The sequence below is a fragment of the Chelonia mydas genome, chromosome 2 (assembly GCF_015237465.2).
Source record: "Chelonia mydas isolate rCheMyd1 chromosome 2, rCheMyd1.pri.v2, whole genome shotgun sequence".
NCBI lineage: Eukaryota > Metazoa > Chordata > Testudines > Cheloniidae > Chelonia > Chelonia mydas.
Genome location: NC_057850.1, coordinates 204,686,142 through 204,709,356, shown reverse-complemented (window position 1 = coordinate 204,709,356; position 23,215 = coordinate 204,686,142). Strand labels below are relative to the sequence as shown.

The following is a 23,215-nucleotide window of genomic DNA, read 5'->3' as shown; positions in this document are numbered from 1 at the left end:
CAGAAACATGGGATATTTTTGCATGATGGATATACACCTTAAAAGCTGGTCCACACTAGTATTTAAGATCAAATAATTTTTATAAATATTGTGACCATTGTACATCTTATTCTGTGAGTGTAATTTTATGAGTGCTTTGGATGTAAGAACCACAAGCCAAATTTAGTGGTTCTGGCAGCTATACCACTCGGGAGATAATTCACACTTAAATACATCTCCAAGCACTTCTACAAACATTAAAGACCCAGAGTCATATAATATGGTATATGGATATGGCTTCTGGTTTGGGGCGGGGGGGGGAGTGGAGTTTAGCAATTTTGAGTTCTGTGGAGGTGTCCACAAACTGGGGTGTTTTGGGGACTTTCCCTTGGTATATACATGTACTATACTGTATTACTGTACTGTAACACATTATGTTAAAGCATACTAGGTAACCTTTAGTGTGCACCAGCAAGGTCTACAGGGATGAATTTATGCATGACAGATTAGTGTGCTTTGGAAATCACATTCTCTGTGTATATAAGCCCTTAGATGAAAGCCAGGGAGCCTAGGTAGTGCCTGAATAAACAAACTGCACTGGAAAGGAGTGAAATCAGCACAGCTTGAGTAACTATTTCTGGTACATTTCTGTTTATTGGATAAACACCAATTTCAGTGTGGGTTATTTATTTATTTTGAGGGTGTTTTATCAGTTGTTGTTTTTGGTTAAAACCTAAAATCAGAAGCCCAATATATGGAAAATACCCTGTGCTTGTACTGGAGGCTGGTAGTCCAGACACTTTGATGTAAAGCTGGCTTATCAAGCCTAATGCTTTGAAAATAAAATACTGGAGGGAAAAATGATATTTTTAACTGGACTCTTATCAAACTTCTCGCAACTAAGAGTCTCCATTCCAAATTATATATCTCCCTTCCCAGCTAACTCTAAAGTCAAAGCTATTGTCCTAACTTCTGCTTTCTCTCCAGCCTAATTAAAAGACTTTCTGCCTTCTTCCCATCTGCTTAGAACAGGCATAAGTTATGATGAACAAAATAGAATATGCCTTATTATTCTGTTCTAAGCCTCTTGAAGGTTATTAATTAAAATCATTCCATTTCTGGCAGTTCAGTATTGAAGTTGATTGTTAATATAAATGGACTTGGCTATTTTGTGCAGTCTTTTGAGAGGGAAGAACAGCTCTAATGAATTAGTGTACTGTCCATTGTAATGGAACCTTTTGGGAAGAAAAGTAAACTCCTTGCCAGCCATTCAGGATTCTCTCTTGTTCTGGTGGCAGAATAAGAATAACCCCTTGAGCAAAATGTAAGTGTTTCAGGAGGATAGGAATTTACAGCATCAGCAAGCTGCCAAGAAACAACTTCTATGTTTGCCTAAGTTCAAGTATTTGCAAAGTTGATAATTGAGCATTCTCTTCATATGTTTCTGCATTTTCCATTGCTTCATTGTTATGGGTCTGAAGTAATTTCTGCCTGCTATTACTAGTAATAGGCAACAGTAATGAGTAAGAATAATTTATAACTGTTAAAAAAATCTGGAGACTGTGCAGTTTCCCCCCCTCTTTAATTTTCTTTAATTAGTGGCTCAGGTAAGGAATATGCCCTTGCTGCAGGCAAGAGGGTGTTACTTCTAGTGGTTGGATTTTTCAAATTTTCAAAGTACTTTCTATTCCCCTTGCTTTCTTTGGGAGTTAAGGATGCTCATTGCCTTGCAGGATTGGACTCAAAGCTTTAAAATACCCAAAGTTTTTGGCATGTTGCTTTTGTACCTTTTGTATAAGTATAGCTGCATATTATTTTTTAGTACTAGTGTAATTAAAATAAGTACCGGTATGTTCCATTTTCTGTTCATGAAGAGGAGGAGGAGTATCTACTTAACATTGGCCCCCATCGCTGAAGGTCCTCCATATCTCTGTCAGAGTGGTGAGGACCCCCCATTTTCTCCCCCTTTTGCTTTATATTTGGTCCTCAAAACCCCACGTCATGGCCACCTTCCGTCCCGGCATTTGACTGATTTCCCTTCAGACCGCATCCATGTGTGGTGCGTATATTCCTCTACACAACAGAATTGTTGCTTAATTGGCTGAGGGGATCACTGTTGAATGCCTTAAGATACCTGCACCCTCAGGAGATGAAGGTCGCTGGCAGCTATTTGTTTTGGTAAAGTAAAGATCAGAACTAGGAATCAAACACATCTAGTGCCTTAAAAACAAGATCCTCTCTCCCTCAACATCTTTGAGTCTAACCCACTGCATTGCCTGCTGATGTCCATCAGGATAATATGTGTGTTTTCTGCCTGATTCTGGTACATCAATAAAATATATAAGTATGCTAGCATGGACGTATGATAAATGTGCTATGAGACAGAAATATTTCTGTTTTTATGTTCATTTTCCAGAAGAAAGGTTAGCGTTTTTGGTAATATTAGTGGAATAAACTTCTTTTACTTGCTGTAATTTGTTTCTTTTACATTTTCTATCATCTTGGCAACTTCAGAAATAAAATTATTTAACAATGAACAATTACAATACATTGTGCTGGACTAGCACAAATGACCTGATGAGAGAACACCAGAGCTGTATAGCTTGTTCACTGGAATGAAAATGTTATTACCTTCTTGCTCACTTTTGATATGGGAGAATATGTAAAAGATGATCTTGTTGACTTCAAACCAGCATAGACCTTTTAAATACCTGTCTATAGTGATAATGGGAACTGTCTTTTAATACTTAAAAAGGATACGCTGGGCTAGTACAGAGGACAAACTATGTTAGTTTAAGGTCACTGTAGAACAAAAATGGATTTCAGGAAAGCTCAACTGAGGTAATGAATAATTTTTCCTTCTCTCTCACTTCCACACTGTTAAATCAAATCATAAACAATTTCCTGTGGGACTAAAACATGTGTATTATAATAGCCGGTACAACAGATGGTTCTTCAGTTATATATTGATGGTTTAATTTGTGCCCAGTAATTTTAATAGCTGTGTATTTTACAGTAGTATTGGAAAAAGGACAGATTTGAAAATAGATGAGGGCAAACGTAAGACAACAACCTGACTTTGCTTCACACAATAATGAAAGTGGCTCCCTTTCCAGGTTATGGCAGCCATGGCTACTGCCATGTTAGGCCAGTAGTAACCCCAGTCAGTATAGGGGAAGGGGTTACTTTTGCCTGTACTCTGTTCCATTTCAGATATCAACTGACAGAACTCTTGCCTAGACTGTCAGTTATTTGGGAACCTACCCTCTTCTTCCACTAAGCTGGGATGGGGCTCTCTGTGTTGTCAATGGCTCCCAAATATCCCTTCCCGCTCAGAGTTAGAGTAGAGTCCAACACCATCTCTAGGCAGGGCTGGGATTGGGTAGCTGCGATGGAGTGGGGTGGGTTCCTTAAAAATTTGATTAAGCTGCAGCAAGCTCCTTATTGCAGAGGTGGTAGCACTGATAGGGCCCAAGGATTTGTCATCGTCTCTAAAATTCATAGCAGTTATCCTGCTAAGAACAGTGGCCCTTCCCTCCCCCTTCAGTCTGGTGAAACATCAGTATATTCCGGCACTACTTTAAAATTCAGGATAATTTTGTCCATTTTTGTGGTGGCTGGCCAGTGCCGTTGCAAAAATGAGTGGAGCTGGGCCAAGTGAGTGCACCTAGAGGAGTTGCTGATTCAGCCAAGCAGCTCCCCTCTCCCAGAGTGAATCCCTCTAGTATACAGGTATCTGTGCTGGAGAACTGGGGTGAGTCATGTACATTTCTGCTGTACTTAACACCTGGTTTCATTCCCATTTTCATCTTCTCAGACTGATAGAGTTTTGCAGTTTTGTGACAAAAGCACATTTCTATGGGATGGGAATTCCTTGTCACTCCATGACCCCTACTGTCCCTAGAATGGAGAGCTTAGTAATTTTCAGGGAAAACATAGGATCCACTGTGCTTGTACAAAGACCCCCATGCCCCTCCACCCCTCCTCCCCCCAAGAAATATGAAGTCTATCAGGGATTTAAAGTTTGGCAAGAATGACACAGAATATCTTTAGCTAAAACAAAGCTAATGACATAATTAAGTGTGCTCTTCCAATCTAAACAACTGTAAATTTTCATTTTGCCTTGGAAGTGCTGTGGAATGGTTTTGAAACATTAAAAGACTAATTAACTGTTTAAAGTCTGGCAATGTATTGTCTGTTTTCCACCCTTGTATACCTAAACTGCACCTGCAAAACACTGGAATGAACAAATGAATTTGCAAGCACAACAGAAAAATTGCATATAAAAAAGTGTGTTTACACATACGATTACAATGGGTGTATGAGTCTGTATATTTTATGGGCACAACTTAGATCTTTCTTTTTTTTTTTTTTTTGCTTTTGTTTTTAAATCTTGACCTCAACATTAGCAATAAATACAGTTTAAAAAAATTATTCTGTAATCTGTTCCATCGCTTAACTGTCAAGTCATGCATTCAGGAGTGTGATCCTTCTCCCTTTGAAAACAATGACAAACCTCCCAACTGACTTTATTGAGAAGAGGATTCTAAAAACCTAAAACAGAACACAGGAACTGCCTGCTCTTAGGTGTGTTTGAGGTCAAAAATTGCTGCAACAAAGCACAAATGCTGAACTCATAATTTAACAGAACAATAAAAGGAACCGACTTCACAGTATTGTGTTTATAAGATGTAGTAGCGTATTCAATCATTTTAAGGCCAGACACTTACAAAATCTCTATAGCTTAGTTCATCTTTATGAATTTATTCTTAGACAATTCATCAGTTACAGGCACTGTCTATTGCCTTGTGTACCACAAATTGAAGAGGATATTTCTTAATTAACTATTCTAAGTTCAAAGGGTGCAAAACCAAACCAAAACAGTTTAATACCTGAAACTCTTTTCCTGAAATTTTATTTACCATACTCCCCGAGATTCATGTTAATCATTTACCATATTTTAAGATTACAAAAGTCTATTGAAAAATTACCAAGCACTGTTTTTTCTTTTTCTTTCTGTATTCCAAAAGTCAATCAAAACATTAAAATACCCTCACAAAGAGATTATATCTTCAAAAGGTTAAATATTGCCACTGAACACAGAGTCCCAGAAGGATGGGGTCCAGCCTGTTTGCTATTAATTTTACTTTTTGTATAAATAGTGGTTTTTAAACGTGTGTGATTCTAAAATATGTATTTTCCCCATATCATTGCATATACTACATGCAAAGGGCCTACTGTTATTTCAGTGTTGATGAAGTACTAATGGAAGTGCTGCTCATAGATATTAGGCTAGAGAGGGAACTTAGTTGTAGCTGAGATATTGGCTCCTGGTTCCCAGTGCAACACAGAGTAGAGTTCAGTCTGTTCTAAATTATGCACAGCTGCAAAGGACCATTCCAGCGTCTGGAGATTAGGGCATAAAGACACCCACATCCACAGTCCCTTCCAGGAATGCTCCTAGAGCAGGAACCAAGGGTATTTTCTTGTAGCTGGTAGGCCAGCTCTATGCATTCTGAGGTCCCCTTTACTCCAGGGTAATCCTCAAAGATGCAATTAAGACAGCTTTCTTGGTATTTTACAACATCACTTTGCTGCAGAGCAACTTGAGTAGATCCAAGAATGTGACCCATCGAACTTAGGACACAGCAGCTAATGGGTGTGGGATGAGTATTTCCAAATGATATGATCATCTTAAATTACTGTGTATACTTGTATCTGTGAGAGAGAGATTCAGAATAAGGATGGTTTCAGAAACAGAATATTCTTTGACTCAGTGTTTACAGGCATGTATCGCACCAAGGAATTGTAGCCATCTTATCTAAAGGCAGACAGCTCCACAAGAAAATGCAGGGAGAGAAGAAGGGCTAGATGTGAATGATGGGGATATTCACCAACTTCAAGGATGACTTGAAAAATGTTCCAGACACCTACTAGCTGTAGGACTAAACCTGTTGGACAGGGGAAGATATGAAGGCCAAGAGAAGGTCCAGAGGCAGCATCCTGATGAAGGTCAGCATCCATGTCATCGCCCTGCTGCTAGAGAGGGGGAGGGTGCTCTCTCTGAGCACCACTTGGTGGTTCCATCTCTCCTTGTCTGCCTTAGGGTAGTATATTTCTGATAAACTTGCTCCAATCCCTCCATCCCCAACGACCTGTCTCCTCTCTTTCCCTCACAGCCTCTTGGATGCTGTGTTGGCAGAGGTCTCTGCCACTCTCTCTACCCCAGAACCCTCTGGCTATGAAGAGGGATAGAAAGAGATCTTGGTTACTCTTCCCCTAACTTCTGTCTCCTTGGTTGATCTTCCCAGTTAATAATTCCTATGACTGCCTCTGCTGCTGCTCCTAGATTTCCCATGCAGCATGAAACTGAGGTGACTGCTGTTGCCCACAGGGTTATGACTTGTGACCAGTTTCCTTAATCTCTGGCTACGTCTATACTATGAGCTAGGGGTGTGATTCCCCGTCTCACTTAGGTATATTCTCACTAGCTCTCATTGCGCTAATGTGAGTATAAATAGCAGTGTCGCCGTGGTAGGATGGATAGCAGCAACAGAGGAACAGCTGAGCCATATATGTCAGGGTCCAGTCCAAATTTACCACATTTCTTTTTTTAAAATCTTCTAGACTTGCTAATGCTCATCTCAGAGACCTGCAAACCTATGAGCAGCAAAGCTTCATGGAAATAATGCTGCATCACTTAACATTTTGAAGATTTTCTTTGTGACCATAGAGGCTTAGAAACTCTGCTTATTTAAAAATAAAGTTTACAGTATTCAGAAATTGATCTCACATGTCTTAGGATCGCCTGTACCTAGTTTTTTAAAATCCTGACTGCGTGTCAGTCTATACCGTGCACATGCAGGTAGTGCTTTTTATTCAGAGATCTCAGAGTGACTTGTAAAGGTTATTATTTCCATTTAGTCCTAAATGAGAGACAGAGGTTAACTGACCTACCAACAGCACACAGCAAGACAATGGTAGAGTTAGGACTAGAATCCAAATCCATCTCCCAGTCTTGCTCGCTAGCGATGCTTTCCACAGTATTTATCTAAATGAGTGCGTTTAACTCTTGTAGTTTGTTCTCTTTCAGTGAAACTGCCAGAACACTTCATTCAAGTTGACAGTGTTCCTTAAAATAAGGAAGTTTTTAAATTAGCCAGTTTTTTTTAAAAAAAAGTCTAGAAATTTTAAATGGGGGAAATAAATCTTAATGGTTATGGGAGTGGATTTTACTTCCTTACCATGTTGACAAAAGTCTCTTGGGTGGGCCAAGAGCAGCAATACCAAACCTGTTCAATCCTGCCCTCCTCCCCATTACCATTTTCTTTGTGCATGCATCTGCCTGCTACCTCTTCAGTTCAATTGCAGGTTTGCTGATGCTCTTGCTGTTAAGCACCCTCTTTCACATCCTGTGGAAGAGCATGCAGCTGAGATCCCATCAGAGCACCGTGTGAGAGTGGTGCAAGTGACCATCAATAAAATAGTGAAACAGGCTAAACTCAAATTACTGGCAACTGCACAAAGTACAGTGGAAAAAACAGAGGAAAAATGTTTTTCTCAAATGTTTCTTTTCTAGTAATCTGAGGGATTACTTGTAAAAATAGCAGTTGCTCAGGTTTTCATAAGGAATTTTTTTTTTCAAATTGGTCTTCCTTTACTCTGAAATTCTGTCCTTTGTTACACCTGTGCTATCGTACTGGGAAATTGGTTATAGCAAAAATTAATTTAAAGACATAGGTGCAACTCCCTGGAAAGAGCTAGTATGTCTACACTGCATTGTAAACCTGGGTCTGTGGGACCATGCCTTTTGGACTTAGTGTTTCCAAACCCGTGCTTTAGCATCCACACTGTATTGTAAACCTGGGTTTACAATTGCTTGACCTGGGTCTCATGGCTGTGCTGATGTGTCCACCTTCTGACTTGGGTCTGCCACTTGAGCTGCATCCAGACTGCAGAACAACAGGGCTTGGACCCAATGGATAGTGGGACTCAGACGATGACCCACTACCCTCGCTGAGTCCTAGGTTCTGAATGCTTGCTGATCCAAGTCAGATTTATTTGTGTGTGGACAAAAGAGGAGCTTGGGCTCAAACCTGAGTCAGGGCTTGGACTTAGTGTGTAGTGTAAGCATATCCTGATAGCTTAATTTACCCTGTACAATATTGTTGATGGTGGTATGCTAGCAGGAAAGAACTCATTTGGATTTTCAGATTCCAGGATGAGTTTGCAGGATTGGCAATTAAAATAAACCTTTTTCCCCCTTGGAAAGTGAGCAAGAAGTGTTAGACACAATAAATGGACACAAATCAGACGTCAAGAATTATAACATTCAAAAATCAGTCGGAGAACACTTCAATCTCCCTGGTCACTCCATTACAGACAGTAAAAGTGGCAGTACTTCAACAAAAAAACTTCAAAAACAGACTCCAACAAGAGATTGCTGAATTGGAATTAATTTGCAAACTGGACACCATTAAATTAGGCTTGAATAAAGACTGGGAGTGCATGTGTCATTACACAAAGTAAAACTATTTCCCCATGTTTATTCCACCCCCCCACACACACTGTTCCTCACACATTCTTGTCAACTGCTGGAAATGGCCCATCTTGATTATCACTACAAAAGGGGTGGGTTTTTTTTTTTTCTCTCCTGCTGGTAATAGCTCACCTTAACTGATCACTCTCGTTATAATAGGTATGATAATATCCATTGTTTCATGTTCTCTGTGTATATGTGTGTCTGTGTGTGTGTGTGTATATATATATATATAATCCTCCTACTGTATTTTCCACTGCATGCATCCGATGAAGTGGGTTTTAGCCCACGAAAGCTTATGCTCAAATAAATGTGTTAGTCTCTAAGGTGCCACAAGTACTCCTGTTCTTTTTGCAGATACAGACTAACACGGCTGCTACTCTGAAAACAATCATAATGGAAACCCTCCTGCTCCGTGCCATTTTTGCAATACTTTTTCAGTGTGCAAACTGTCTGTTATCTGGGGCAGTTGCTGGCTGTCATACTTATTGGGAATAAGCTGTCTGGCCTATTAAACAAGATAGAAGGGTGAAGGCAACTCTAATATACTGCATTACAGGCACAGGAAAAACCTGTGGCCTTCTTCCAAAGTGTTGCCACATAATGGCTATTATGGACCATAATAACTAGAGAGGCCTAGATAAGGAGTTGGTGTATTTAAGTCTTTCAGACAAGATCGGATGTCTTTCTAAAAGCTATGCTCTAGTTCCCAAAAAGTTTCTGGTCTTGTTACAGGAGTGACTGGGTGAAATTCTGTTATGTATGCTACATGATCATAAATTCCCATTCTCACCTTCAACTCCATGTACTCTTTTATTAAATAATCTGAGAGGGTACAAGTTGATGGTAATGTTTTTGGCTTGCCATCCTAAGAGTGTGCCTTCCAAAAAGCAGTGCATTCACTTCTTCAAACCTGTGATAATTATGATTTGTGTGGAGAATTCTTCTTTGTATGTGTGGCTGGATATATGCAGTTTAACCTGCTACACTTAGTTTTTATTATGTGCATATGCCTATGGTTCTCAAGCCAAAATTTGGGCCTTCTTGTTTAAAATACCTTTTGGCATACTTCAGTTCTAACTAAGCCAATAGAAACTTGCTCTTAACTTTGGCTGTATAGTAAGTCAGTCTTGTCTGGATTCTGTTGTCGGTGAAGTGGCAGAAAAATTCTCCGTTTTTTACTGAGCCAGCTCATAAAAATGTTTCTTATTTTTTGGAATAAGATTTTTTTAAAAACTGATTTAGTATAAGCTTTTCATTTTAAACTTTTAGAATAGACTTATAACTAAATAATAAATACTTTGTGAATGAAAACATGTCCATAAATGTAACTGTTATAAGAGATCATGTTGAAACAAAAACTTAGGAGCAACATTAATGATCTAGCCAGAGTCTATTTTGGGTATCAATAAATCAGTTTCAAGTTTTCCCTCCTCCTCATTCCAAATGAATTAATCTTTTAAGCCAGTGATAACAAGCCTTTCAATTGCCAGTCATTAATTTCATGATCGGAAAACAGAACTTCTGAGACTGAAGAATCGTCAGCAAAAAGATCTCCCTCTGACAGTACTCTAGATCTCCTTTGTTAATAGTCTTCCATGTGTTAACTATCACATGGAAAATCCCAACTGGAGTTTTAGGGCCTTCTCCTCTTTCTTGCTGTTTTCACTCCTGGCTATTTCTAACCAAATAGACTCTAGCTATATTCATAACCAACAATACCATTAATAAAAAAAATCTGGAAGAAGTTTTGTGCCTATTCAGCTTCCTGATGCTGTCCACTCATCCTGTTGATGATTGACATTCATTATCCTTCTTGGCAGGTGTGAGTGTGTGTGGATCATGTTACACATGCAGTGATATTTCATTCTGGGAAATGTTTAAGAAATACATTCAAGAACTCTGCAAGTAAATTACCTATATTATGCATATTGGAGTCTACATCTATAGTGGGGACTCTCTTAAATGAATATAAGAAATTCACTGGACCAAATTCATTTCTGGTTTAACTCCATTTATTACAATGATTACAAAGGATTAATTTGGCCCATTTATATCTATTTAGTCATACCTGCCAATACACCATATTAAAAGCTCTTAAGGGAAATGGCAATAGTAGAATTGATCTTCTCCATGTAACTAACAACGTTCTCCTTATTTCTGCTGAAGGCACTTTCTCCCTCCTGGTTCTTCTTGGCCTCAGTGCAGCCTTCAGTATTGTGGATCACTTTCTCCTGCTGGTTTCCTCCTGTAAACTTTCTGCTCTTACCTGTCAAACAACTCTTCTGCTAGAAGTGGCTGCATCTCAGTGGATCACATCAAGGTTTAGGTCTTAGCCTCTTTTCTCTTCTGTCCAGCTTCTCCCTACCTTTTGTCTTTGTTGCCACACTTATGATGATGATCAGCCGTTCTGTACCCTTTGGTACCTTTAATGACTTCTCTCTGTTCCTCTCTCTGTCTTTCATGACCAAATAAACTTCTGACTTCACCCCTGCTTCTGTAGATGTTGAATTGAAGAGAGAAGGGATTCTCTTGAGCAAGAAAATCCTCAAATGCAACTCCATCCCCTTTATTTCCTCCTCCAACACCTTGGCATCATCCTGGGCCCTCTTATTCCTGCAGATCTGTCTATCGTCAGCTTCACAACCCTGCCAGTGCACTGCCTTGACTGAAATCCTCATCTGTGCTGTCTTCTCCCGTCCTTTCAATTTGTAGTGCCACCTTCTCTGTGGCGTCCAAGTTCCAGCTCTCTAGATTTCAGCACATGGAGAATGCTGCTGCCCATCTTCTCACAAATGCAAAGAAGTTGGATGGTAACAAAGAATAACACTGCCCTGCCTTGCACTCATTTCAGGTCTAGTCCAAGCTTACCATGTTTCTTTTTTTTAAAGTACACCTCATAGACCAGTTTTTGCTCTTTTTACTTTCCTTGATGCTCCCTCCACTTACCTAGCACTGACGTCCTCGTTGTCCGTTCAAGCAGTTTCTCTTCTGCTGCAAGAACCTTCTCCTCTGCATCTCTTGCCATCTAAAATTGTGTTCCTGTATCTCTTCAGTTTATCAACACTCTGTCATCTGATAACACATATTTTCTCCCTTTTCTATGTGTTAATTTCTCTCTCTGCATTATTATTATTATATTTTATAATAAAACATTTTGGATACAGCTCGTATAAAATAGAAGGCAGATCAAACTTCTATTTAAGTCATTGTGAATTTTGTCACTAACTTAAAAATGTGACCTTAAGGTCCTATTCTATTAACATTGATCTATTTTGTTTATACCAGTAGTTCCCAAGCTATCATCAAGTGAGCATCAGTTATGCCAGGAGCTCTTGCTGGTTGCCTGCGGAGAGCTGGCTGATTGTGTAATGCTGGTTCTCCTCCTTGAATCCAGCTGCTAAAATCACATTAAAAGAAGCTAAAATATTAAATACTTTCTCAATATTATTTTTAGTGTGAGCTGTTGTTTTAACTGTCATAAGGATTTTGTTCTGGGAGGGGAAGTGGCCTGCATGATAATGAATGGGAAGGAGGTGATCTTTGAGATCTTTATTAAGGTGTGGTCAATGCTATGGAAAAGTTAGAGAACCCCTGGTTTATTCAATGTCAAAATCTTGAATGAAAAACAAGTGTCTCTTAAAGCAGCATGTGCATGTTATAATGGATGCAAGATTGTGTATTATAATATGCAGTGTACTGGTGGATCCCATGTGCTGTAATTTATTACGTTTGCACTTACTGACTTTGTTCCCAGTACAAATTACAGGTTTAACATTTGGACCATATGAAACTAAAATATTATCTTCCAAAATTTTAGCCTTACAGTGCTGCCGGCTTCTGTGCAAATTGATTGTGACATTTTCCAGCAGTGGTGTTGATCACTGTGTCTGCTGCACTCCAATTTAAATATACTTTCCTGTCAGGAAGAGTCTCTGCTACCACAGACATACACTCTGATGGAGAATCACTTAGGCTATGTCAACACTGCATACCTTACAATGGCACGGCTGCAGCAGCACGGCTGCAGCAGCACAGCTGCGCCGTTGTAAGGTATGCAGTGTAGCCTCTCTCTTTTGCCAGGAGAGAGCTCTCCTGATGACAAAATAAAACCACCCCTAATGAGGGGCAGTAGCTTTGTCAGCAGGAGAGTGTTTCCCACCAAAGAAGCGCTGACCACACTGGCACTTTTTGTCATTAAAAATTTTTTTTCACACCCCTGAGCAACAAAAGTTTTAACGATGAAAGTACAGTGTACACATAGCCTTACACTGAATATGCTGAAAGAGTCTGTTTAATGTTGATGCTCAGAGAGGGCTGATTAACTCTAGAAGAATAGATCTCGTTTCAGAGGCAAACTGCCAATCTTTTATATGAAAGGTTTGAGAATAGTGAGAGTTGACACCATGCCCTCCAAAAACACAGGCACGAAGCAATATGCTAAGCAGTGTAATGATGGGTGGGAAGAATATTTCCATTATCTGAATGTAGTGATTAAGATTTGCATAGGTGCTCTCTGTTTACCTGTCTTCTGTCCTTTCCTTCTCTTATTCAAAAACTTTGTCATCAGTCTTAATCTGCTAAATAGTAGTTTATTTAATCAGAGTTTAAAGTTAGGCATTTTACAGAGTTCCCACATACCATCATGAATCACTAATGTTTGTTTTTATATTTCATTACAGCGGAAAACAGATGTGCTACTTCAAATGCGCTAACGTGCACAGTGTGCCTTGCCCTGGGCCCAGAGTGTGGATGGTGTTCTCAGGAGGTGACCTATTTCTTTGTTTTATTGTTGTATTTATTTATTTTAGATGCTTCTAACACACGCAGATGAAGGAACTCCAAAATATGAAAAAGAAAGATATTGAGAAATCACAGGGGAAAATCTATTTAGACTTACTCTTGGAGACAACACCTGAGAAATCATGTGAAATATATTTTGTTGCCAAAAGAGAAAAAGTTACTTTTTTTTATTTGGAAAATTACAGTAATTTTTAAATAAAGTGTGAACCTTTTTATGTTTTCCATCTACTTTATAGACAGCATTGGCAGACTAAAAGTAACTTTGGGGAGTTCAAAAGTTTTTGGCCTCAACAACACGAAATTATTTATCAATAATTTGTCTTAAACACTCTCATTATATATCAGAAGCAAATCATTTTCATATTTGTGCTTATTACATTTCAGCAAGTTACTTTTCTAGTAATGTTTTGATTTTGAATTTCTTGGAGTCAATTTGATTTCATCATACATAATTTTCTTTGTCACATATGGAAAAACTGATGCTTTGCTATTTTTGACACAATAAACCTTCAGTTTTGTGAGTTACCAGGAATTATAATGCTTTCGTGATAAATTGAATTATTCTGAAATCAGTACTGTATTGAAAACAGAGAGGTTTCTGTTTTTGACAAACGACCACTTAATTACAATTTGTATATACCCAGTTATGAGTTTTCATGTCTCCGAAGGGTGTTAAGGGTGACTTGTAGGTTTTTATTTTATTTATTTGCAAGATTGTTTTCTGGCAATTAGAAGTTCACAAAAACTTTTAAGGGCACCTTTAGGCAATTAGTAATAGTGTAAGATGTCATCTGCTGTCTTTACAAGGGTTCATGTATTTTGATGCTCATATTGCAGCCAATGGGTTTCTCTCTCTCCACTTCATGCCAGCATAATTTTAGAGGCTGAATGGTGGGTCAGTTAAAATACTACATTATTACATTTAATCTTTGCGTATTTTTCCATATTGTTTTGTTATAGAATCACTTTTAAACTTTCCATTTTGTATATGCAATTTTTAAAGTGTGTATTTTATATTTCTTCAATATACTACAAAAATTGCTAATTTGATTGTTTTAAAGTTGTTAATTAGAACTGATGGTACTATTTTTCTCTTTCTGTTTATGCACTGACTGCAACTTCTACATGTGTATTTGTTACCCCCCAAGTGTTCATCCAGTAGTTTGTGAACAAACGTCACCCTTTCTCTTTCACTATGGGTATGTGTACACTTTAGGGACTATACTGGAATAGCTACAGTGCTGTAGCTTTGCCGCCATAACCCATCACTGTATGAACACCATCTCCATAAACAATGGGAATATTCTTCTATTGACCTAGCAGCATGTACACTGGGGGGGGGGGGTTTACGTCAGTATAGCTACGGCACTCAAGAGTGGATTTTTCACACCCCTGACCAACATAGCAATGTCAACCTACATTTTAAATGTAGAACAGGCCAATGTCTTTTACCCTTGTGCTATTTCTCATTGCCATGTGTGGTTGGTCATCTGAGTTGCCTGTTGTTGTTACTACTCCCCGGTTGAATGATTGTCTTGTTTTATTAGTTTGCTGAAGAGAATTCAGATAGTGACTAGCAAATAATGAATAACACACTGTCATTATGAATATTTTAGATGAATCATCTTTCCTGTTTAAAATTTATTAAACTTTCTGGATTTGCCACCCCTTTCATAAATAACTGGTGGCCATCCATACTCATGAATAACAATTAACATACCCCAGAAATGATAATTTGCTACATTATTTGCACGTAAACACAAACAAATTTGAAGCAATTCAACTAGCTCTCATATAACTAAATGAAAGACTTTCTGTCATCAAAACTAATTATTAAATTTTGTCTGTGCTTGTTATGACCATCTTTCAAAACTCCTTGTGTAAGAGAATTTTTTTGCAACTGCACCCTCTTTCTTTTTCTTTCCCATTTTATGTTTTCTGCATTTCTTTAACTGTGTGTGCTACTATGGGAGTATTTTATGAATTTCAGCAAACAAAGCCTGAGCTCATCTGTCAATAAAAGAAAAATTGATTGATCCACTTCTGTTTGATATTTTTTAAAGAAGTTCTCATACATTTAATTTATTCTTTGAAAACAACCTGTTTTGTGAAAGTAACCCACTAAAAAAATCTGTGGCCCCAGAAGTTAATTGAGTAAGGTTCCATGAAAGATCATTTCATTCTATAGTTTGCTTAGTCTGACACGCAAGCCATCCCTAAGGGTCTGGAATGCGGGGAAACATACCCAAACCCACCTCTGTCTAAAAGTTTTGGAGCTATAAGCAAGGGAGAGCTCCTTTGCAGAAGCCCCCTTTTACTGTCATCTACATCTCCCAGTATTTTGTCAATTTAAAACTAGGGCTGTCAAGCAATTAAAAAAAGTAAATATGCAATTAATCGCATGATTGAGCAATAATAGAATACCATTTATTTAAATACTTTTGGATGTTTTTTACATTTTCAAATATATTGATTGCAATTACAACACAGAATACAAAGTGTACAGTGCTCACTTTATATTTATTTTTGATTATGAATATTTGCACTGTTAAAAATAGTATCTTTCAATTTACCTAATATAAGTACTGCAGTGCAATCTCTTTATCATGAAAGTTGAACCTACAAATGTAGAATTATGTACAAAATATAACTGCATTCAAAAACAAAACTATGTAAAACTTTAGAGCTTGCAAGTCCACTCAGTCCTACTTCTTGTTCGGCCAATTGCTCAGACAAACAAGTTTTTTTACATTTGTAGGAGACAGTGCTGCCTGCTTCTTGTTTACAATATCACCTGAAAGTGAGAACAGGTGTTTGTATGGCGCTGTTGTAGCCGGCATCGCAAGATATTTACATGCCAGATTCACTAAAGATTAGTATGTCCCGCCATGCTTCAACCACCATTCCAGAGGGCATGCATCCATGCTGATGACGGGTTCTGCTCAATAACGATCCAAAGGAGTGCTGACTGATGCATGTTCATTTTCATCATCTGAGTTAGATGCCACCAGCAGAAGGTTGATTTTCTTTTTTGGTGGTTTAGGGTCTGTAGTTTCTGCATCAGAGTGTTGCTCTTTTAAGACTTCTGAAGGCATTCTCCACGCCTCATCCCTCTTAGATTTTGGAAGGCACTTCAAATTCTTAAACCTTGGGTCGAGTGCTGTAGCTATCTTTAGAAATCTCACATTGGTACCTTCTTGGCATTTTGTCAGTGAAAGTGTTCTTAAAACGAACAACATGTGCTGAGTCATCGTCCGAGACTGCTATAACATGAATTATATGGCAAAATGCGGGTAAAACAGACGAGGAGACGTACAATTCTCCCCAAGGAGTTGAGTCACAAATTGTACAAATTATTTTTTTACCAAGCATATCCTCTGGAATGGTGGCCAAAGTATGAGGGGGCATATGAATATTTAGCATATCTGGCACATAAATACCTTGTAATGTCAGAAACAAAAGTGCTGTGCAAACACACTTTCTCACTTTCAATTGACATAAATAAGAAGTGCGCAGTATTATCTCTCGTAAATGTAAACAAACTTGTTGGTCTTAGTGATTGGCTGAATAAGAAGTAGGACTGAGTGGACTTGTAGGCGCTAAAGTTTTACACTGTTTTGTTTTTGAGTGCAGTTATGTAACAAAAAAAATACATTTGTAAGTTACACTTTCGTGATGAAGAAATCAGCTACAGTACTTGTATGAGGTGAACTGAAAAATACTATTTCTGTTTATTATTTTTACAGTGCAGATATTTGTAATAAAATAAATATAAAGTGAGCACTGTACACTGTACATTTATAATTGAAATCAATATATTTGAAAATGTAGAAAAACATCCAAAAATATTTAATACATTTTAATTGTTATTCTATTGTTTAACAGTGTGATTAAAACTGTGATTAATCGCGATTTAATTTTTTTGAGTTGATTGCATGAGTTAACTGCAATTAATGGACAGCCCTATTTAAGACACTTCCTGTCCCATACACAGGCAACCACAAAACAAGGAGGATACTGGTCTAACTGTCTCTTCTGGCTTATGTAGGGGGAACAGATGGGCTCAGCAGCTTGTAGATTTTAAGGCCAGAAGAGACCATTAAATCATGTAGTCTGTCATCCTGTATAGCATGCGTCATAGAACTTCACCCCGGTTTTGAGCCCAGTACAGCTCACCCGCAGTTGTGCAATTGCTAGGAAGATGTAATAGGCTTCCTCCTCACCAAACACTCAAATACCCCCTACAAAAGACTTCCAGAAATACAGCAGTTCCCACTGCTATATTTGAGTAACTTAACTATAGATATTGGTCCTAATTTTGAAAATATTGTCTTAAACAAAATTTCCAGTAGACTTTTTCTGAGAAATGAGCAGTGCATTTTGAAGTAAAATAGTAAGTGTGGATCACACTACTTTGGTGGAACTGCTTTAGTGAATATAGCACAACAAACAATTTTACAGTGACATAATGACAGTGCATACCATCCTTTTTCCAAAGGCAGCTTGTTCTAATAGTGCAAAATCCTCTCTCTATTCAAAAAGTTTTGTCCTTTAAAGAAAAAATATTTTTAGATTTAACTTCTAGTTTAAACATTTGCTTGTCATTGTTCTTATTAATAACATGTGGCTTCCATGGCCTTGCACAACAGTCTTTGTAATTATAGTAGCATGTTCTAGTGTTTGAAACACTTGTTATTTGGTAACTTGGTTTCCTTTGAAGATTATATTTTTTTTTAACTTAAAATGGTTTGTACCTTTTGCTTCTTTTCAACCAGGATTTCATGGCAGGAGCAACACAGAAGGGACGATGTGACATGATTTTCAATTTAATAAAAAAAGGCTGCCAATCAGAATTTATAGAAAATCCCACCATTCGTGTAACGATACCCAGCGACCACAAAGAAAATACACAAGTAACACCGGGAGAGGTTTCAATCCAACTGCGTCCAGGTTTGGTTATCTAAAACATTGCTACTGTATTAAATCTAAACTAAATACAGGGATGCTTCAATCCAGTTTGTGAGGCAATGGCTGTAATTTATTGTTTAGAAGAATTAAACTAACCATCTTTCATCTATAAAACTATTTGTAGAATTATAACTCCAATGTTCCTATTGATATAGTTAAAAATTATATCTCTTGGCATCTATGCCCATTAACTCAGGATCAGGCTGCTATTTAGTTTCACAAACAGGGACATGGAGGTGAAGGTGAAAACATTTGCGGTGTTTTGTCTCATTTTTATTTGTTAGTTGTTTCCATCCTGATCCACCAAGTTAACGTCAAGAATGGAGTTTTGCACTTGGAAATATGCAGGTTAAGTTCCAGAGACTCACAAAAGACAGGTTATAGTTCTGTTGAATTATCCCAGAATTGGAAGAATGAAACCCACCTCATTAAACTAAATACTAAAACATTCTTTGGTCCATAATGTTGACTATCTAACCAAATTGTTACAAAGTGAGGTACTAGTTCATGCATCCAAACACAAAAAAGACATTTAGGATGTTTTTTGGATACACTCATCTTGAAATCAGATTTTTTTTTGCTTTTTTCTGTAGTGTAAATTTAATGCACATAAGTGCTAGAGTGAGAATGCTGGAGTATATTGTGTTGTAACAGAATAGAAGACTGTAGGGTTGTTGTAAAAACCCGCATAGAATTTTCTGACTCTCATGCAATTTAAAATGTCAGTAGTATTGTTGTAATGTAGTTATTTTCCCAAATATAATCTAAACCATGCCATATCATATGACCATGTCATCCCATTTGATGAAAACTACCCAGAAAGGTAATAGATAATACAAAATATACCTGGCTTAGAAGCCACAAGGCACCCCAGAAATTGCCTCATCCGGAAGGAGCGGGGAGAATCTAGTAGCTTCATGGATGGGAGCAGTGGTTGTAGGTCTTCTAATCATGAACACTCAAGAAGGCTCTGTATGGATGACCCCAAACTTGTGGATCCTGGAGCATAGCTTGGAATGCCTGCTCCTCTAGACTGCTCCCCAGCCATCTTCCTATTCCTTCAACCTCAAGCTCCTGGCTGGCTCAGTGGCCATGTTTCAGTTCATCCCTGGTCAACAGCCGTCCACTCTACCCCGTTCTCACAAGGGGATAGACATCATGTATTGGAGATTAATGCTGGTCTGAATAGCATTAATTTCCAGTGAAGTCATCGGTTGGAAAGTCCATGAGTTTTGAAGTGGTGCACGCTCTTTAGAGCAAGAGCTGCAACTCCTGCTACATTCTTTCCTGGTAGCAATGCCTCAGCCCCCATCTGCAAAACAATAGTGCCAAAGGGATGTTGATACCTTAGAGGAAAGGGAGCTGCTCCTTTTCCTACACAGTTTTCATATACAGCTCACACAGGTGACCTGTTTCCTCACCTCACTGGCACGTGTGCATATTCAAAAGTAGCACTTTGCTAAAGTGTGTGGTATTTGTTGTGAAGCTTGGGACATCACCTGAGACTTTCAAAGGGGCCTAAGGGACTTAGGCTTCCAAGTCCTATTGACTTTCAGTGGGAATTAGAACCTATTTCTTTTTGCTCCCTTTGAAAAATCCAAGCCATTATGTATACATCAGCTTTATTATGCACTTCAGGTTCAAAAATCATTAAATGGATTATGTGCACTTATATGAGCAGACTTTTTCATATGTATTATATTTAATAAGTAATTCAAGTGACTGTAAAATACAGTAATTTGCATTTTACTTAGCTGTTTCAGACCACAATTGAATGAAAATTGATAATACTATCTACCTCTGCTGTGCATCCCAATGAAGTGGTACACCGCTCTCTTACTGAAGCTTGCCTCTCAGTTTATGGTCTGTCAGAATTATAAAATATGCCTTTATTCTCTCAGAAAAGCCATATATTTCCAAATTAATGCAACTTTAACTGCAAAATATTGCAGTTCGTACTTCCCAAATAAATGGTATTGTTGGATCATGTTGGCGGTCAGTGCAAGGGTCATGGATCAGAGATGAAAAATAGAGAATAAATGTTATAAACTGTGAGATACTATTCCTTATGCTTATAACATTTACATCTCTTTTATCTGGTGAAGAAATGGGAGGAAGTCTTTACTAAATTGGACAACTAGAATGAAACCCAGCATAACAGTAGATTTTAAAAAGTGCATAATAGAAACTCATTGTCATAGCTCTAGGTTAAACACTGACCATATCTGGATGAAGCAGTGATATGAAATCATCTCCCACAGCTATATTCTCACACATGGATCTGTCAGAACAAAGAGAAGAGCATCCAATGTAAATTGTGCTGCCCTTAGCGGATGTATCAATAAACCTATTTTATTTTTCCCGTTTTCATACAAGAATCTGAATGACCTGTTATATGCCTGTTAATTTTGCAGAACTCATAATTTCTGGTACTGTAACATGAGGGTGTAACTTGGAGTATGAAGAAAGAGAAGATTTAGGCTGAATATATGGAAGAGACTTAGGGTGATATCTGTTAGGACCTAAAACAAACTTGTTTTAAGTACAGCTGTGAAATGTGGCTGGGACTCAACTTTGTTATAATAATATTTCTTCTTTCCTGAATAGACCCAAACCATAATTCTTATATTTATACTGCGAAATTTTAACATAGGGTGTTACCTGAGTTTAAACACTGTTCCTTAACAGGTTTATAATCTAATTGGGTGGGGAGTATTTCACACAGGCAAGAAGAAACATTTCTGTAATGCATTTGGGCCGCAGCCATGTTTCACAGTCATGTTCAAACAGGATTATTTTTGTAATGTAGATGGCGGCGCTGAGGTTGTAAAAAGACTTTTTTGAGAGAAATGGTGGAAGACTAGATTGGACAAAGCAGTAGACAGTGTACCATAGGGAACACCTGTCCTGGCAGGAGATAAACTAGATGTTCTAATATGTCCCTTCGTTTACTAGTTCCTGTTGGCCAAATTCTGTGGTCCCTGACTAAGGAAAACTCTCAACAGAGACTGCAGAATTTGGCACTTTAACCTTAAAATTGCTACTTCTTTTTTTCTGGTCTTTTCTATTTTGTGTTCTTCCTTTATCTTCTAAGTTTAGATTCTCCTATAAAAATAATCTTCCTTTGAGGATACATAATCTGTATTGCTTGTGAACCCATACAATAAATTTGTGAGCTAAAATTCCTAGATTGTAGATTTGTTTGGTTTTGTTTTTTTGTAGGGCTATCAATTTAATCGCAGTTAACTCATGTGATTAACTTAAAAAAATTAATCGTGATTAAAAAAATTAATTGCACTGTTATACAATAGAATACCAAATGAAATTTATGAAATATTTTGGATGTTTTTCTACATTTTCAAGTATATTGATTTCTATTACAGCACAGAATACAAAAGTGTACAGTGCTCACTTTATATTATTATTTTTGATTACCAATATTTCCACTGTAAAAATGATAAACAAAAGAAATAATATTTTTCAGTTTGCCTCATACAAGTACTGTAGTGCAATCTCTTTATCATGAAAGCGTAACTTACAAATGCAGATTTTTTTTAGTGCAATTATGTAACAAAAAATAAACAGTGTAAAACTTTAGAGCCTACAAGTCCACTCAGTCCTACTTCTTGTTCAACCAATTGCTAAGACAAACAAGTTTGTTTACATTTACAGGAGATACTGCTGCCTGCTTCTTATTTACAATGTCCCTGAAAGTGAGAACAGGCATTCCCCTTCAAGCTTTGGCCACCATTTCAGAGGATATGCTTCCATGCTGATGATGATCGTTAAAAACATAATGCATTAAATAAATTTGTGACTGAACTCCTTGGGGGAGAATTGTATGTCTCCTGTTTTGTTTTACCTGCATTCTGCCATATATTTCATGTTCTAGCAGTCTCGGATGATGACCCAGCATGTTTGCTTTAAGAACACTTTCACAGCAGATTTGACAAAATGCAAAGAAGGTACCAATGTGAGATTTCTAAAAATAGCTACAGCACTCGACCCAAGTTTTAAGAATCTGAAGTGCTTTCCAAAATCTGAGAGGGATGAGGTGTGGAGCATACTTTCAGAAGTCTTAAAAGAGCAGCACTCAGATGTGGAAACTACAGAACCTGAACCACCAAAAAGGGAAATCAGTCTTCTGCTGGTGGGATCTGACTCAGATGATGAAAATGAACATGTCGGTGTGTTCTGCTTTGGATCCTTATCGAGCCGAACCCGCCATCAGCATGGATGCATGTCCTCTGGAATGGTGGTTGAAGCATGAAGGGACATATGAATCTTTAGCACATCTGGCACATAAATGTCTTGCGACGCAAGCTACAACAGTACCATGCAAACGCCTGTTCTCACTTTCAGGTGACATTATAAACAAGAAGTGGGCAGCATTGTCTCCTACAAATTGTAACCGAACTTGTTTGTCTGAGCAATTGGCTGAAGTAGGACTGAGTGGACTTGTAGGCTCTAAAGTTATACATTGTTTTATTTTTGAATACAGGTTTTTTTTGTACATAATTCTACATTTGTAAGTTCAACTTTCATAATAAAGAGATTGCACTACAGCACTTGTATTGGGTGAATTGAAAAATATTTTCTTTTGTTTTTTATAGTGCAAATATTTATAATCAAAAATAAATATAAAGCGAGCACTGTGCACTTTGTATTCTGTGTTTAATTGAAATCAATATATCTGAAAATGTAGAAAACATCCAAAAATATTTAAATAAATTTTGTTCTATTATTAACAGCGCAATTAATTGCGATTAATGTTTTTTAATTGCGCTATTAAGCGTGATTGATTTTTTTAATTGCTTGACAGCACTATATTTTTGTTTGGTTTTTGTTCACATTTACTATCTGCTTGCAAAGGCGCCTAAAGTTGATATAAGGAATAACTTCCCAGGTACATCTGTACACCTAAAC

At 37.7% G+C, this 23,215-nt stretch overlaps 1 protein-coding gene across 2 annotated transcripts in view; it reads left to right on the top strand.

Moving 5' to 3' along the window:
* Positions 1-23,215, top strand: part of ITGB8 (integrin subunit beta 8) — a 69,296-nt gene that overhangs the window by 5,395 nt on the left and 40,686 nt on the right. For both annotated transcript variants that reach the window (XM_043541097.1, XM_007069512.4), the window contains exons 2-3: positions 13,201-13,286; positions 18,097-18,271. In XM_043541097.1, the coding sequence (XP_043397032.1) occupies positions 13,201-13,286; positions 18,097-18,271 (261 nt within the window). The remainder of the gene's footprint in view (positions 1-13,200; positions 13,287-18,096; positions 18,272-23,215) is intronic.